Raw genomic sequence first — 18,413 nt, forward strand, 5'->3', positions numbered from 1 at the left:
AATGCAAATTCAACATTTTTCTCTGGCAAACGTATTTCTAGAATCCATTTTCATGACTCTCAACCAATATATCAAAACAGCCGCTTGGTGAAGGTTGACAGCTAGATGACCACAGAGATGAAGCTAGATGGTCTTTTCTTTTGGAACCAAGATCTTTTCTTAGGTGGTGCTGTGGCCCTGTGATATGTTTGAAACTAGATGGGGCAGGACCTCTGGTCTGGTCTGTGGTCTGCTGTACCTGCTTTTGCTTGCAGGATAATAGATTCCTAAGTACTGAAGATTTGCTCTGGATTGGAGGTATTTAGTCATGGTGTCAACGAACAGCTTGGTGGCCTTGAACAGAAGATCCTCCATTGTGCTCTGGACCTTCCTAGGATATCAGTGGGCTGTAACCAGGATGAACGGCTGTCATAAGGTTTGGGGTACAATATAGACCAGTAGGGGGATGTGTTAGTAAGCCAGAGTGCCTCACAATACTTTGGTACTGTAGCTCCCAGCCTGTGATATTCAATCAGCAACAAGAATGCAGGACAGACCTTGAGTGTTTGGGTGCTATACAGCCAGCCTGGTTTAGCAGTTCTGACCCTAGCAGACTCTGAAGGTCTTTAACAAAGTGCCCTGGCAGACTCTGGAGAGTAATTTGACATCTCAATTTTTGTAACAAAAGCTTACAGGCACTGAGGGACTTTGCTTGGGAAGAACTATAACCATTCTGAACTGTCTCCAGAGATCTCTTTAGAATGCTTCCCAGCAGTGGTGATTGAATAAAATGCTGCCCAAAAGAGGCTGAACTGCAAGTGTTCCTTCAAGAACCAATGGAGCTGAAAACTGCTGTTGCTCAGTTCACCACATTCTCTTTTACCCTTCTTTAACTAAACTCTCCCACATTATGGCCACATGTTTTATCCCCTATGATGGGCCTTCAACAATTTTTCAGCCTGAAGTACTTCCAGTACACGAAGTAGAAAAGAGACCTTTTATTTGTCAGAGATGCCCACTCATTATTTTATTCAGCATTTCAACCCCATTACATAGAAAGTGGCACTTAAGGCCCTGAATCTTCCAAGTACTTCAGCAAATGGTTTAACTGTCCCTTGTGAGTATTCATGCTGAAATCAATGAGACTACTCATGTGAGTAAAGTTAAGCCTGGGCATATAAGCATTTGCAGGATTGGAGATTTATGCATCAATGACTACTGCTTTTATCCTCATGTCCATGAGGTAGTATTTGCCACCAGCTTCTGCTGAAGCAAAGACCAGGTACAGATGGAGAAAAGGCCCAATGAATTGTTCCTTCTTGCTAGGAGCAATATGAAGGAAAAATAAATGTAGGTTTAGTTGAATTGATTCTACGGATAACTGAAGAGGAGAATTTGGCCCACACTATGTACCTTATATTTTGTAATCTTGTTTGATTGAATTCAAAATATTTACTTTATTTAGGTTCCTAAAGCACCTACCCATTGCTCTAGGTGCTACAATAAATTCAATATGTAGAAAAACAATCCCCAAACTGCAATTAAACACAAACCAACTGCCAAGGAAAGAGTTCACCTAAGATCCTCCACATTAGAACTCCCAATTAGCTACCAATGGCCTTCAACTCACACCTTATCCAAAAGGTGTTGCAAAAAGGTCTCAACATGAAGTGACTCAAAAGACAACTCAAGTGACATCAGATGCAATAATAAGAAAGATTTTACTCTAGTTTGTTTCAACACTAAAGGTTGGAATACTGAAAAGGCGCTGTTCCATCTATTTAGGAGGAGTAAAAAAAAAAAAAAAGATGAAACATAACAGTGATGAGTCCTCAGGCAGGTTGCAATTCAGATCATATTTACAATAAATTGGCAATAAAAGTTCAGTTGGGCTATCGTGCAACAGATCCTAACAAATAATAATGAAGATGGTAAAATCTGTATGTCAAAATCCTAATAATAGAGAGCCAAATTTAACTAATATGTCCAAAATTGCTTTCAGATATGTTTTTGAAAGAAGTCTGCTTTGGTCCTGAGACACTACTGCGATGGGTCTGTTACAAAGGCCCATGGTTGGAGTACACCAAAATCCATGTTAGTTTCAGCAATCCAGGTAACTCAGGCAGACTAAGGGAACTATTATGAATTTGGCATTACAGACTGACTAAAAATCCTACATTTCTGTAAACCCAGGTCATTCGTGTACGTGAGGTATACCCCTGCAGCTCTAGCATATATGAAAGAAGCTATTCCCTAACCCTTTACAAATTTTTGGCATAGGTGCTAGGAGAAAGTGTGGAGTTAATCAGGATTTATTTTAAAAAAGAGCAATTATAGAAATTAAATTTAAAAAAAAAAAATCACATGTACCAGCTCCATCACCATAAAAAAAACCAAAATGTTTTTTGTCTCTGCAAGTCCCTGCTACAGCTCTTTAGTCTAGCATGGTCTTTGAAGATGTTAGCCAAAATTAAGGGTTCAAGTGGAACTGACATTCTACTCATTAAAATATGAATGCCACAAGAAAAGCATTTTAAAAAATTCTTGGGTTGCACTGAACGGCCAAGAGCAAAAACATTAACACCTAAAGTCAATGTCCTGAAACATAGCTAGGCCATTCATAAATCGCAATTGCTATCACTCCCTCTTCTTGCTGGGGCTCAAGGGCATGGAGCCTGTACTGGGTCTGTGTTGTGTCAGTGAAGAGGAACTGGCTGCTGACCCACAGAGTGGTTAGGTGTTTAGAAAAGTTACCACCACCCTCTTTGTCTGTGCTGCCACCTTCATCAGTGCTCCTGGGAACTAGGCTCACTGAGGCCATAGGGAGAGATTAAAGATCACTGGCTCCCTGTGGTAGTGAACTAACATGGTTCTTAGCTGTTCTCTATCCTTCCCCTTGCAATCAGGAGTAGAGTGGGCCAAGTTTGACTTTCCTCACTGCTCAGGGACTCGGCAGCAACCATCATTAATCACACCCCATACCCCATTTAGCCCAGTTGCAGGGTGCACTGAGGAAGTGACAGATCTCAAAAGCCCATGCTTAATAGGAGATGACAGGGCAATAGTATCTTTAAAGGACTCATCAGCATCCTCCTGAGACCACTGGCCTACTTCTTAAAAATATATAAAATACTCATAGTGACCCGAGCACAGTCAGTGGAGCAGGGGATGGGGCTGCCTTGTTAGTCCACAGGGAACACGATGTTACCTACACTGACCTACTACTGAAGCAAGGCAAATCTTCACTGGGGTTCCTTTGATGTGTGTCTACATTAGATGTTATTTACTCAATCAGGAGAAATCCCTGAAAAGACCAACACTTACCTGAAAGTTTTCACAAGATTTTTCAGTTCCATGTAAACATCACCTAGTGTAATCTGAAGAGGGCCCAAAACTGCAGGCAATCTAGAAGCAAAAGGATATTACGTTATTTTCTTTCTTTCTTTCTATACATAACCATTTGCTCCTCATATAGGGCCTTATCCAAAGCTCACTGAAATCACTAGAAAGACTTGTATTGACTTCTTTGAGCTTTAGCTCTGACATATAGTTTACACTTCAGATTTACTTATTAGAGAAGGCATTGCTGCAATGTCACTGCATTCTATAGTAGCTATTGGAGAAGAGCATAATAGGATAAGACTTTTGATATACTTGCTGCTTAGCAAGTTATGTCATTAATTAGCTTCCAATGTCAGTTATGCCAAGGCATTCTTACAAAAGCAATTAGGTTTACAATATGGAAGACTGGAATTTTAAGTGTCAAAACTATTTCAAATTTGCAATATTTAGATTTCTTTGGCAGTGAAATAATTTAATTTTCTTAATTAAGTCTCCAAGTGGAGGATATAATATACCTACAACGTATCTACTTAGGAGAGAGATGGCATTTGTACTCTCCTTTAAAGTTTGCACCCAGCTCATAGCTGTTTAATTCATTTAGTTGTTAAGTGAGTAATGTTCCTACTCTCATAATTTTATTTGGGTTCAAAAGAAGTAGCCAGAGGAAACTACACAACTGAATTAGCAGCCAGATCCAGAGAATATACCTATTATTATATAGGTATATTAGTAGCTGAGAGCCCATGTCACACATACAGAGCGCAAAGACAGTACAAATTAAATTCACCCTTTGCTTGAAGTATGAGAAGGTTTAGCATAAGTGACAGATGTGATAAATTAATGAAGAAATGAGAACATGGATTTATAATATAATAAAACTATTTCAAACCATGCTCTTGGTAGCTGTGATGACATTCACTCTGGCAGAAATACTAGGAAGTTTTCTTAGGATCTCTGATTAATAATCATCAATTTTGTTACAATGCAGTTCTGACAAGAAATGCTAATGGAACTTTTTTTTTTTTAAAGGGGTGTGGGGGAGGGGCTCATGCCAAGGTAGCCTAGGCAACACAGACAAGCCATAGCCATTTAAAAATAATAATGTTTTAGACTAAGTTGTTATTCATGGTCCTTAAATTGTTTCTTTTCTGCACTGCTTAGGCAAAGTGGGTTAGTAGGAGACAATTTTATATGGTTTTAAACCTTGCTGGTTTAGCCATTTTTAGTGCCAATGTATATAGGACCTTGAACTGCAGTATGCTTTTTTCTTTAGTGCACAAAAGCCCTATCTATGATGAGAAGGGAATAGTGTTTGGAAACTTTTAAAATTCAGTTTAGACAGGCTTTAATGTAGTCTGGCTGTCTACAGCCAGCGGAGGCAGGGACAAAGCAGGGGAAAGAAAAAAAAAATAAATCACATGAGCCTCATCACATCAGCCATCTATATAAGAAACTGATTCAGTGAGAACTTTGCTGGAACTATGTAACAGTTTTCAAAACTATGCTTTCTTCTGTCTAGATGTCGCGATATCTGTTTAGTGACAATATGCTTGATACCGTACAAGACATAGCGCTACTTTTCTTGCTTCAAACAGTGTCATTTATAATTGAGCAAATTTTCCAGTTCAGCTTTAAAAGTTAGTGTGTTAACGTTTTTAGCAATACTTCATATTTTTAAGTCTATCAGAAAACTCTTTTAAATAAGGAAAAGAAGTTAGTTTTCCATCTAGACAACAAGATCATTTTGACTTCTTGAAAGCACTTATCCCTTATTTAAGCTCCATGCATATTTGCAATAGCAAACATTAAAATCCACAAAATACATAAATTGCACTGGAATGTATTCCACAGTTATAAACACCAACAACTCCCACAAGCCTGTGAAAACCCCACTCCCCCCATGCGAAGGGAGGATAATGAGCTTTACAACATGAGCAGAAGCTTATCAACCATGGGCTCTGACACACCTAAGAAAGGGGCAAGTTCCTTTTGTAAGATGCCTTGCCAGCAGGCTCTTGCTTTGTGACCCAGGAGGTTGTCCGATTGAGCATGTCCACTAAGAACAACCACAGCTGTATCACACACAAAGAGACAATACCTCAAGCAACTAAATCCCAGCTCATTAACAAATTTATGGTTTTATCTTATATTTTAATTTCTGGATGGAATTTAATAGGCAGCAAATGGACATCGCAGAGCACTTGTATAATGTGCTCAATATATGTGGCACTGATTAATGAGTGGGCAGCCACATTCTGAGCTAATTTGGGCTGGAGACTTAATTTAGTCATAAGTACTCAAAGAGAAAGAAGGGATACTTACACTTTTCTCAATTTTTCAAGAACTATCTGCTTTCGAATCTGCATTTGGGCATGAGAATCTACAAGCGGGAGGATGGGATCACCCTGCTGATCATCCTACATTACAATACAAAAACATAATGAAAACATGGTAGACATTTCAATTTTAAAGTCAATTTTTTAAAGTCAGTCAATATATCAAAGCAATATTGTGGCCAATTATTGATTGTTAAATTTTACTGTTTCTGAGCAGAAAAAAACGGCACAAGTGCAATAAGTATTTACATACATGAAAGGAAAGAATATTCAAAACCTAAAGGCTAGATTTTAGAAATAATGATCTGGCTTCAGAGTAGTGGAAGTTGTAGTTGACAGGAATGGTTAGGAACTGCATGAGCTCCTGAAGGACTGAACTGTTATTTAAATTGAGCCTTAATTACAATTTGCTTACTTGTTGAGATTCCCATGTCAAGCCAGGCCTACCTATATTACAAAACTATTTTTTTCCTTTCTTCAGAAGCCATTACGGAGGGTGCCATAAAACTAATGACAACTTTTCAGGGGGAATCTTATGTAAGCACACTACAGTTACTTTATTTAATAAAAATAAGCTTTTGCAAAATTACTCCTTCTCATATTGAAAACTTCCTAAAACTTAAAGAAACCCAGAACTACAAACACCAACAGAAAATGTGTAACCTAGTCTAGTCAGCCCAGAGTACTGTCTCCATATGATGGAGACAAAAGGAATTGGATGTTCAGAGCTGGCCTACTCGACTTGGAAGAGGTGAAACCTCATACAGTTTTGCATCTCTTTGTGTCTATAAATCCTCCTACCAGAAGACAGACAGGAAGAGATGCAAAGCTCCGAGACATGATGATTTAATGCCTAGAAAGTGAAAAAGTTCCCAAAGCTATATGTTTCCTTGCAATATTTGAAATCTGAAAGACTGGGAAGTCTCTGCAATTCTGAGGGAAGCATTTGCTCCAGTACTCTTGAGAACAGGGATGTTGGTTGTGTTTGGTCCTCGCACAGAGGCCACAGAGGCAGGATGGAGGAAAATACTCCTTCCATCCTTTCTTCCCTCTATGCATCTGCACAATGGCCAGATAGAATTAATTTAACCTTTAACGTTCTTACATTAGCACAGTTTAGCAGTGCTTCCGTTCTGTGCTTTGTACAAGGTTAAAGCACACTTAAACAGCTGATTAGTCCATAAAATTCTGTAACTTAACAAGAAGCTGTTGAGAATTCATTATTTTAGCTAGTCAAAACCTAGGTAATTGCTCAGAAGCTGGCCATCCTTAATTATTGTTATTACTAGCTGAAAGCCCGTTCTGTCGCACAGGTGTAAGTTGTACAGTCATGTGCCTCCATTTACCAGTACATATAGGAACAGACTGCAAATCCCAGTGATGACTGAAACTGGTGATATTCTAGAGAAAAAGAGCTCTCAGCCATGCTTGTAACTGTTTCCATTGCTTCACACTGACGAGCCTGGGAGGTTAAATTCATAACTCTGCTAGACACTAAAAAAAAATGGATTCAACAGAAACACTGGATTTATGGCTTATTACAACAATCTGTAATACGCTAACCCCTGCTTTTTGTCCTATGACTGCAGAGGTTTTAATGGGCCACTCTACCTTGAATGATCCTTCAGATTAGAATATGTGCTAACTACTTATGCCAAACAATCTGTTCCGCCTTGGAATTAATTCTGACGCTTGGAGTACCTTTCCCAGACCTGAAGAAGAGCTCTGTTTGGCTAAAAGCTTCTCTCTCTCACCAACAGAAGTTGGTCCAATAAAAGATATTACTTCACCAGCTTGTCTCTCTAATCACATGGACTCAGACATTCTAGCTTCAGAGTGACACACAGGTGTCAATGCTGAAATTTTACTATTAGATTATTATCAACATTTATATTGTGGTAACATCTAGAGGCCATATAGATCAGTGCCCCATTGACTTAAGCACTGTATAAACATACAGAACTGAACAGTCCAGTTTTTCAGGATTCTTACTTTAACACTGCTAGGATGCTCCGCTCCTTCCGCCTGTGTTGTTGCTTCTTCAGACAAGAGGCATTTTCCTTTATAGAATTCCTTTACTTTTAGTCCTAATAGTTCTGTTTCTTCTTTTAGTTTTTCATAGCTAGGCAAAGGTTTAACTGTTGCACCTGTGCCCCCAAAAGGCAAAGACTGGTTCAAACTGTTTTTAGATTCCCTTGTAGCAGCAGCAGTGTCATTAAGGTCATCTGCTGTTTCTAAGTCATCCTCATCAAGTTCTTCTTTCTCACAGTTGACAGCGGATGTGTGTTCTGGTAAGTGTACAGTAGCATAGCTGGAACCACAAAGAAACTTGTAAGTTTCTTCAGTCCTCCATTCAATAAATGTCTGCTTAAGCACATCTAACACATTACGTGTAGCAGTATGGGAATCAAGTGGTGCACTCATTTCAGGTTTGATATGCTGCTTTGATTTAGCAAGTATTTTTTTGAGTTGTTCTGCCCCCTTTTTGCTCACACCTAGCAAAACTACTTGTGAACCATTACACCTACTTTCATAGTTTTCTGGATTTTTTAAGTTTTCCAATACAATAGTGTCTGAAGAAATGTCAGTAACAGAACAAGAACTCTTTTTTTCCTGGATATCTAATTTGCACTCACTCAATTGTTCGGTGACATTTATCACTCTATGGTCTCCATCTCTATGCGTGGAGTTTATATTTTGAATAGGCTTCTTTTTGAGTATACTTTTTTTGTGCAATGGTTGCACCAGACTGGTTGCATTTGATCGATTTTCTGGTAGAATAGAGGAAACAAATTCTTGTTCAGTATCACTGCTGCTGTCACTGTATGTGCTATGGGAACCAGAGTCACACTGGCTTGCTGACGTCTTAGGATTTTCAATATCCGAGACTTTAATGACTTCATCATGTAGTTTTACTTCTTCCCCAGACCGGCCACTGTAACAGAAGAAATAGACTATCATTAAAACACATCATAGACTTCAGTTATAATAGCATTTGCAAACTAGATGATTTTGAATAGCATCTTCTTTAAGAATGAACAAATAATTTTGTTCTAGCAACGGTGTATTGTTTTATTTAACGTTAAGAATTAGACCCTTACTAAGAGATCTAAATAAGATTTGTTTTCTAAGAAAAAAATTTCAAATGTAAAGGAGTTTTAGTGTTTAGTAATCAAGATGACTACTGCAGATACTATACAGCAGACATCTTATGTTGCAAATGAGGGGTAGGGAGGAAAAGAAAAAACAAAATATATTTGCTTTGACAAAATTTAGAAGAAAAAAAGAGCGTAAGGTCAGACTTATGCTGCCAAATTTTAGCACCTTAAAATTCTAGAGTGAACACAGGCATTTTAAGCCACATTTTTCCATTATATGAATAAAATACAGTATGCTGATTAAGAATAAGGGGATGGTAGATTACTTGTTTCTGCAGGAATATGTGAGTTTGCCCCCTAATGGCCAAATGCTGTAGAGGAAAACATGAAAAAAAAAATCACAATTTAGAGAACTGACAAAGAGGTGGAAGCAAACAAAGAGTGGTAGGATTTATATTTTTCAGATATAAATGTTTTATATTAAGACTCACAGAAGCTTTCAACACATATAATTGGTACCATTTAGTTTATAAAGAATCGATGGTACAAAATATGCAGAGTACAAACATTACGTTTGTGTCAGGTTTCAACAGCTTCAATTAAGAGTTACAGGCTACGAGCAGCTGTACACTAAATCATACAGATCAAATACTCTTTTTAGCATCACAAAGGAAAAGCTAAACAAGGCAAATATTCTTTGTGTGGTCTGCAATAATGGTACATTATATATTGCAGCAAAACAGGAAATCAAAGGCTTCCCTTTCCAACTCTGAATACGTTAAATGCAAGAATAATTGATTCAGCTGTACCTTTGCCCCTCCTTCAGCAGTTCTATATCTGGTGGTCTGCCAAAAAGAAAAAAAGATTAAGGATTTAATAAAAAGGAATTTCAAAGGTGACACAGTAACAGATATTTTTGAAACATTTTTTTCGAACAGTTTCCCACCAACTGATACTGAAAAATGAACAACTGGAGCTTTTATATACAGCATTAGGGCTGATCCCTGCAAACATTTAAGTGGGGTAACTAACTTTATTCTTCCCATAGAACTCAAAGAGGGCTACGTACACACACAAGCAACTTTACTCATGTAAGTGTTTGCTTATGGTAGGTTCCTGCAACTTTGAATAGGATTTCCACAATCATGATTAGGGGAAGTTTTTATCATACCACCTGAAAAACTCATTTTTAAACCATCGTGTATTCTAACTAGGACTGTTAAGCGATTAAAAAAATTAATCGTGATTAATCACACTGTTAAACAATAATAGAATACTATTTAAATATTTTTGAATGTTTTCTACATTTTCAAATATATTGATTTCAATTACAACACAGAATACAAAGTGTACAGTGCTCACTTTATTTTTTATTCCAAATATTTGCACCGTAAAAAACAAAAGAAATAGTACACCACTACCTTGATATAACGTCACCCGATATAACACGAATTTGGATATAACGTGGTAAAGCAGTGCTCCGGGGGGGGCTGCGCACTCCAGTGGATCAAAGCAAGTTCAATATAACACGGTTTCACCTATAACACGGTAAGATTTTTTGGCTCCCAAGGACAGCGTTACATCGAGGTAGATGTGTATTTTTCAATTCACCTGATACAAGTACTGTAGTACAATCTCTTTATCATGAAAGTTGAACTTACAAATGTACAATTATGTACAAAAACCCCTGCATTCAAAAATAAAATAAATGTAAAACTTTAGAGCTTACAAGTCCACTCAGTTCTACTTCTGGTTCAGCCAATCATTCAGACAAACATGTTTTCTTACATATGCAGACGATAATACTGCATGCTTCTTAATTGCAATGTCACCTGAAAGTGGGAACAGGCATTTGCATGGCACTATTGTAGCTAGTGTCACAAGATATTTAGTGCTGGATGCACTAAAGATTCATATGTTCCTTCATGCTTCAACCACCATTCCAGGGGACATGCATCCATGGTGATGACAGGTTCTGCTTGATAACCATCCAAAGCAGTGTAGACCAATGCATGTTCATGTTCATCATCATGAGTGAGAGGCCATCAGCAGAAGGTTGATTTTCTTTTTTGGTAGTTTGGGTTCTGTAGTTTTTGCATCAGAGTGTTGCTCTTTTAAGACTTTTGAAAGCATCCTCCATACGTCGTCCCTCTCAGATTTTAGAAGGCACTTCATATTCTTAAATCTTAGGTCGGGTGCTGTAGCTATCTTTACCAATTTCACATTTGTATCTTCTTTGCATTTTGTCCAATTTGCAGTGAAAGTGTTCTTAAAATGAACAACATGTACTGGGTCATTACCCGAGACTGCTATAAAATGAAATATATAGCAGAATGCGGGTAAAACAGAGCAGGAGAGACACAATTCTCTCACAAGGAGTTCAGTCACAAATTTAATTAATGAATTTTTTTTTTAAACAAGCGTCATCAGAATGGAAGCATGTCCTCTGGAACTATGGCTGAAGCATGAAGAGGCATATGAACCTATAGTGCATCTGGCACATAAATATCTTGTGACTTCAGCTACAATAGTGCCATATGAATGCCTGTTCTCACTTTCAAGTGACATTGTAATTAAGAAGTGGGCAGCATTATTTCCCATAAATGTAAACAAACTTATTTATCTTAGGCCTGGTCTACACTACGCGTTTAAACCGATTTTAGCAGCATTAAATCGATTTAACGGTACACCCGTCCACACTACGAGGCCCTTTATATCGATATAAAGGGCTCTTTAAATTGGTTTCTGTACTCCTCCCCGAGAGGAGTAGCGCTAAAATCGGTATTACCATATCGGATTAGGATTAGTGTGGCCGCAAATCGACGGTATTGGCCTCCGGGCGGTATCCCACAGTGCACCACTGTGACCGCTCTGGACAGCAATCTGAACTCGGATGCAGTGGCCAGGTAAACAGGAAAAGCCCCGCGAAATTTTGAATTATGTTTCCTGTTTGCCCAGAGTGGAGCTCTGATCAGCATGGGTGGCGATGCAGTCCCAAATCCAAAAAGAGCTCCAGCATGGACCGTACAGGAGATACTGGATCTGATTGCTGTATGAGGAGAGAAATCTGTTCTATCAGAGCTCCATTACAGAAGACGAAATGCCAAAGCGTTTGAAAAAAATCTCCAGGCTACACAGTGCTGCGTGACAAGCGTAACGGAAAGCCAAAGAATCAAATGGACGCTCATGGAGGGAGGGAGGGGGTACTGAGGACTCCAGCTATCGCACAGGCCACAGCTGTCTCTGAAAAATATTTACATTCTTGGCTGAGCTCCCAATGCCTGTAGGTTCAAACACATTGTCCGGCATGGTTCAGGGTATAGCTCGACAATTTACTCCCTCCCCCCTGATGTGAAAGAAAAGGGAAAGAAATCGTTTCTTGACTTCTTTCAATGTCACCCTATGTCTACTGAATGCTGCTGGTAGATGCGATGCAGCGGCAGTGAAGAGCAGTACCCGCTCCTCTCCCCTCCCCGGTGGCAGATGGTGCAGTAGGATTGCTAGCCATCCTTGTCATCAGCCCGTTAGTGCTCCTGGCTGCTTCAGGTGAGGCTGGCCGGGGGCGCCTGGGTAAAAATAGGAATGATTCTCAGTCATTCCCAGTAGATGGTACAGAACGGCTGGTAACCATCCTCATCATAGCAACTGGGGGCTGAGCTCCATCAGCCCCCTCCCTTTCATGTGTAAAGAAAAGATTCTGTACTGCCTTGACTGTCATAGCAGCGGGATGCTGAGCTCCTCTCCCCCGCACCGCTTAATGTTCTGCTTGGACTGTCATAGCAGCAGGAGGCTGCTTCCCCCTCATTTTATCTCACTATAACAAGTCACTGTTTGTTATTCCTGCATTCTTTATAATTTCATGAAACAAATAGGGGATACACTGCCACAATAGCCCAGGAAGGTTGGGGAGGAGGGAAGCAACGGGTGGGGTTGTTGCAGGGGCAACCCCCGTGAATGGCATGCAGCTCGTCATTTCTGCAGGATCTGACATGGAGCAGCTGTGCTCTCTGATACACTGCTTCTCTAGTACACTTGCCCCATATTCTAGGCAGGACTGACTATTTTTAGATACCATAAAGGAGGAATTGACTCGGGGAGTCATTCCCATTTTTGCCTTTGAGCCCCCGGCCGACCTCAGCCAGGGGCACTCATGATAGCAGCAGACAGTACAGAACGACAGATAACCGTCATCTTACTGCCAATTTACAATGGCAGTAGATGGTACAGAACGACTGATAACCATCTCTGCTATCATGCAAAAGCAAACGAATGCTGCTGTGTAGCGCTACAGTACATCCAGTACATATACGGTGACAGTAAAAAAAAAGCTGAACGGGCTCCATGGTTGCCGTGCTACGGCGTCTGCCAGGGCAATCCAGGGGAAAAGGGCGCGAAATGATTGTCTGCCTTTGTTTTCCCGGAGGAAGGAATGAGTGACGACATTTACCCAGAACCACCAGCGACAATGATTTTTGCCCCATCAGGCACTGGGATCTCAACCCAGAATTCCAAGGGGCGGGGGAGACTGCGGGAACTATGGGATAGCTACGGAATAGCTACCCACAGTGCAACGCTCCGGAAATCGACGCTAGCCTCGGACCATGGACGCACACCGCCGAATTAATGTGCTTAGTGTGGCCGCGTGCACTCGACTTTATACAATCTGTTTTACAAAACCGGTTTATGTAAAATCGGACTAATCCCGTAGTGTAGACACACCCTTAGTGACTGGCTGAACAAGAAGTAGGACTGAGTGGACTTGTAGGCTCTTAAGTTTTACATTGTTTTGTTTTTGAGTGCAGTTATGTAACAAAAAACCCCTACATTTTTAAGTTTCACTTTCATGATAAAGAGACTGCACTACAGTATTTGTATGAGATGAATTGAAAAATACTATTTCTTATTTTTACAGTGCAAATATTTGTAATAAAAGATAATATAAAGTGAGCACTGTACACTTTGTATTCTATGTTGTAATTGAAATAGATATACGTGAAAATGTAGAAAAACATCCAAAATATTTCATAAATTTCAGTTGGTATTCTATTATTTAATAGTGCAATTAATTACGATTAATTTTTTAAATCATCATTAATTTTTTTCAGTTAACTGCGATTAATCAACAGTCCTAATTCTAACCCACTACTGATTTAAAATAAAGTTTAGCAGTCAATATATCCAGTACATTCAGAAATACATTTCTGTTATAAACCAAAAGGAAAATTTAATATTGCTTTTAGAAAGACACCCTGACAATTTCTGCCCATTTAAGAAGTGTCCGATGGATCTCCTCCCTCCCAAAATGTGTCTATTGGGACTTAAAATTAGCTTGCTTTTTCATTCGTTTGCAGCACCAACAGTGCTCTACGAGAGTGGCTCTCTAGCTTTCCAGACTACTGTACCCCTTTCAGAAGTTAGTCTGATTTGTCTTGTGAATCCCAAAGTTTCACCTCGCTTAAAAACTACTTGCTTACGAAGTCAGACATAAAAATACAAAAGTGTCACAGCACTCCATTACTGAAAAATTGTTTACTTTCTCATTTTTACCATACAACTATAAAATAAATCAACTGGAATATAAATATACTTACATTTCAGTGTATAGTATATAGAGCAGTATAAACAAGTCACTGTCTGTATGAAAGTTTAATTTGTACTGACTTCACTAGTGCTTTTTATGTAGCCTGTTGTAAAACTAGGTAAATGTCTAGATGAGTTAACGTACCCCCTGGAAGACCTCTGCGTACCCCCAGGGGTACACAAACCCCAGGCTGACAACCACTGCTTTGGATATTTATTTTTAAAATTGTTTCTAGCTCCTATGGCTGCAAGGAAACCTTCTAAACATGAACCACATGAAAACCAATGCAGTGCTGTCTTCAGTCCACAGACAGCCTGAAACAATAGTTCTGATGGATATGAACTGTGCCATTCATCTCAATGTTTTAAGTCTGAAATCTCAAGATGACAATAGAACATGTCAAAAATACGATTTATTATTTATATTGCAGTATTACACAAAATTCTCCATTTGCAGGTTTTCAATGAGATACTTTATTCTTTGCTCTTGAAAGGATTTCAGAGAGTCTTTGCATGTTTACATCTAACTATTTTTATATAACATCAACAGAGTGCTAGTAATGAGAGACAGCCCCAGTGCTAAGGAGCTTACAGTCTAGGCAATTCTTAGCAAACCTGGTCAGTTTCAAAATTTAGTTTTAGCTTTTTTCCCCATTTAGAACTAGAGCTAAATACAGGAGATTCTGGAAACCACTCTGTCAGAGAATATTTTTGAAGTAAGTTAAATAAACGTGCATGACCTTTCTCCAGGCAGGTATTTGTACTGTGAAATGGTGACATCCAGTGGTTTGGTTGGTTAATTTCAAGTACTTATTTCCCTACTTACCCAAGCAGACAATTTACCAAGAGAAATGACAAAATTACACCCTTCCAAAATGCATGTTGCCTTTTTCCCCATATCTATTGCTTAAAAGAATGTGAAACTAGGATTTTGCCTAAGATGTAGTACCGCTATTTGTTGTAGTTCTATATTCTGTTTTCTGATGCACATTTTTCAAATCCAGTGTCAGTGCTATGTTAAGATTAGAACAACTCTTGAAATAGGATAAAATGAATTAATCCTATCCTTAGTATATTTTATAAAAATGCCTATTCCAATCTTAAGGACTTTTTGAAGTTAATAGGAATAGTTGTTTCTCAGGACTTCTCCAGAGCAGATCCTGAACAATTTTGTTAACTGGCATTTATATTGCCAATCATGTCAATACGGTAAAATTACCATCTTGATTACATATACAACTTTTATAACACACACCTCATTAGCCTTTTATAGTTTTAGATTTTCTTCAGTTTCAGTATAATCATTTATTATTGTCTCACACCTAGTTGTACTGTACCTGAACTCAAATAGAACAAAAAGAACAAGTGAACAAATTACCTTTCTTCTTCTCGCATCCACACTGGACTTTTGGGAATCTGAGCTTCAAAATATTTAGATGCTCTGTAACAAAAATTGCTGCAAAAACACTGGAAAAATACGATATTAAAGTATCTTTATATTGGTATAAATGGATAATCTTCATTTACATTATTAAGAAAGTAGATAGCAGAATTCACACGTTTAAAGAGCCTATCACCAAGTAAAGGCTTCTACCAAACTAAAACAAGTGCCTTGCCAAATTATCCATCATGCAAAAAACATCAAAACAAAAACATGCTCCCTCAACCAAGCCCTTGCAACTTTATAGGTCTTCTCCTTGCACTTTTTTTTTTTTTTTTAACATATTAAGCACCAACATTGTCCTTGACAATACACAAACGGAGAAGTCAGACCTCTACAAAACATAGAGGAAAGCATGATCCTTGCCTCCAAGAGCGTACTGCACAGTTTACAGACAGGCAGTACAATTCCCATGCAAAAGTGGTTTTTTTATTTGTAATCTTGCGAGTGTTGAACTTTGAATGAGCAATTAGCCATTGATGTTAGACTAAATTGAGCACTCTTTACAGAAGTAAAAGGAATGCTATCTAAAAGAGAACTGACAATTCACAACTCTGGGAAGAACAAATGCTGGATTTGTGGATCTCATCCTCTGCTCTGTATCTCAAAACATGAAGTTCAAAGAATGCAGAATATAAAATTATACCTGCAACTCCTGCCACTTTATTTTCCTCTGCACCACAACACTTCCCCATCCCCATAAAGGTATAAGATTGAGGAATTAAATAAAATACTAAAGATTTTAAAAGGTAGATGGAAGAACAGTTTAAGCAGTGAATGGACCTGGTTAGAAAAGGTGGTTAGTGCTTCCTGTTGTAGTAGGAAGAAGGCCCGAAATATAAGCCCTTGTATCAAAGGCCTGAGCTAAAGTAATGGTTAAAACTTGCTAATATAAAGCAAAGTTAAATTGTGAGCAAGAGGCAGCCCCTGCTCACAGAATCTGGCAAGAACATGGCTGATGTTGCAAAAACATACATTCCTAACGTAGTGTTAGGCATAAAAATATATAAGCAAACACATTCCAGAAAGATGGTACCAAATAGGGTTGCCAACTTTCTACTCACACAAAACCAAACATCCTTGCCCTGCTCCTCCTCCAAGGCCCTGCCCTCCCTCATTCCACCCCCACGCCCCGTCGCTCGCTCTCCCCACCCTTACTAATTCATTTTCACTGGGCTGGCTCAGGAGGCTGGGTTGCGGGAGGGGTGAGGGCTCCAGCAGGAGGTGCAGGCTCCGGGGTGGGGCTGGGGATGAGGGTGTAGGAGGGTGCTCCAGGCTGGGGCTGAGGTTCAGAGGGGGATCAGGGGTGGGGTAGGTGGTCAAGGGTGCAAGCTCCGGACGATACTTATCTCAAGCAGCTCCTGGAAGCAGAGGCATGTCCTCCCTCTGGCTCCTACATGGAGGCATGGCTAGGTGGCTCTGCGCGCTGCCCTGTCTGCAATTCCTGGCCAATGGGAGCTTTAGAGCCGGTGCTGGGGGCAGGTACAGCGTGCGGAGTCCCCTGGCTGCCCCTACATGTAGGAGCCAGAGGGGAGAAATGCTGCTGCTTCTGGGAGACGCGCAGAGCTGCGGCAGGCAGGAAACCTGCCTTAGCCCTGCTGTGCCGTCGACTGGACTTTTAATGGCCCAGTCAGTGGTGCTGACCGAAGCTGCCAAGGTCCCTTTTTTGACAGGCGTTCCAATCGAAAACTGTACACCTGGCAACCCTAGTACCAGAACACCTCGATACCAAACACGTTCCCCAAAGATAACAAGAACACACTGACCCATCCTAAAGATAAGGTCAGGATGACAGCATGATGGATAGAGATGTTTTGATCAAACCAATATGTATACGGTAACGAGTGGCATCCAAATCCATCAGGGATAATACATAAATTTTAATGCACAGATACAAATAAGTTATCTCGGAGGGAGTGTCTTTGGCTGGCCTAGGGGATAATGGAAAGTCCCACCATTAACTGAGCTAATCCATTGCAACAGGCATACATGTGTTAGTGTACCTGTAACCACTGATCCAAGACATTAGGACCGTGCTTCATTAACAATAAACGTGACAAAGGCCTTCACTACGACTTGAGTCTGTGGATTTATTGGGCAGTTTAACTGGAGCCTGTTGTACGGGCTATCTGGCCAGGGTGAGTACAGCACGCAGAAAGAACACACACACGCAGCCAAACATCTGACCACACCTGTAAGATGCAGCCACCAGATTCATAAATGATCCGGAAAAAAGTGTGAACAGTGAGGTGGCTAAATTTGCAGATGATACAAAATTACTCAAGATAGTTAAGTCCAAAGCAGACTGCAATGAGTTACAAAGGGAATCTCACTAACCTGGGTGACTGGACATCAAAACTATATATTAATAAGTGCAAAATAATGCACATTTGGAAAGCATAATCCCAATTATACATACAAAATTACAGGGTTTAAATACGCTGTTACTACTCAAGAAAGATCTTTGAATCATCATGGATAGTTCTCTGAAAACATCAACTCAATGTGAAGCAGCAGTCAAAAAAGCTAACAGTGTTAGGAACAATTAGGAAAGGAATAGACAATAAAACAGAAAATATCATAATGCTACTACATATATCCAGCGTATGCCCACACCCTTAATACTACATGCAGTTC

General features: G+C 39.5%; 1 protein-coding gene across 5 annotated transcripts in view; it reads right to left on the minus strand.

Annotated features, from left to right (window-relative positions):
• RPAP2 (RNA polymerase II associated protein 2) overlaps window positions 1-18,413 on the minus strand; it is a 63,604-nt gene that overhangs the window by 35,288 nt on the left and 9,903 nt on the right. For 3 of the 5 annotated variants that reach the window (XR_007775455.1, XM_050962164.1, XM_050962162.1), the window contains exons 6-11: window positions 15,714-15,802; window positions 9,565-9,600; window positions 9,082-9,126; window positions 7,650-8,592; window positions 5,644-5,738; window positions 3,304-3,384 (exon numbers count right to left, since the gene is read on the minus strand). Coding sequence is in view for 4 of the 5 variants with exons in the window: in XM_050962164.1 (XP_050818121.1) it covers window positions 3,304-3,384; window positions 5,644-5,738; window positions 7,650-8,592; window positions 9,082-9,126; window positions 9,565-9,600; window positions 15,714-15,802 (1,289 nt within the window). In the remaining variant the exon portion in view is untranslated. Of the gene's footprint in view, window positions 1-25; window positions 387-3,303; window positions 3,385-5,643; window positions 5,739-7,649; window positions 8,593-9,081; window positions 9,127-9,564; window positions 9,601-15,713; window positions 15,803-18,413 lie in introns of those variants that run through there. The other 2 variants (XM_050962165.1, XM_050962163.1) reach the window with 2 other exon arrangements.

This window comes from Gopherus flavomarginatus, chromosome 7, assembly GCF_025201925.1.
Source record: "Gopherus flavomarginatus isolate rGopFla2 chromosome 7, rGopFla2.mat.asm, whole genome shotgun sequence".
Taxonomy (NCBI): Eukaryota; Metazoa; Chordata; order Testudines; family Testudinidae; genus Gopherus; species Gopherus flavomarginatus.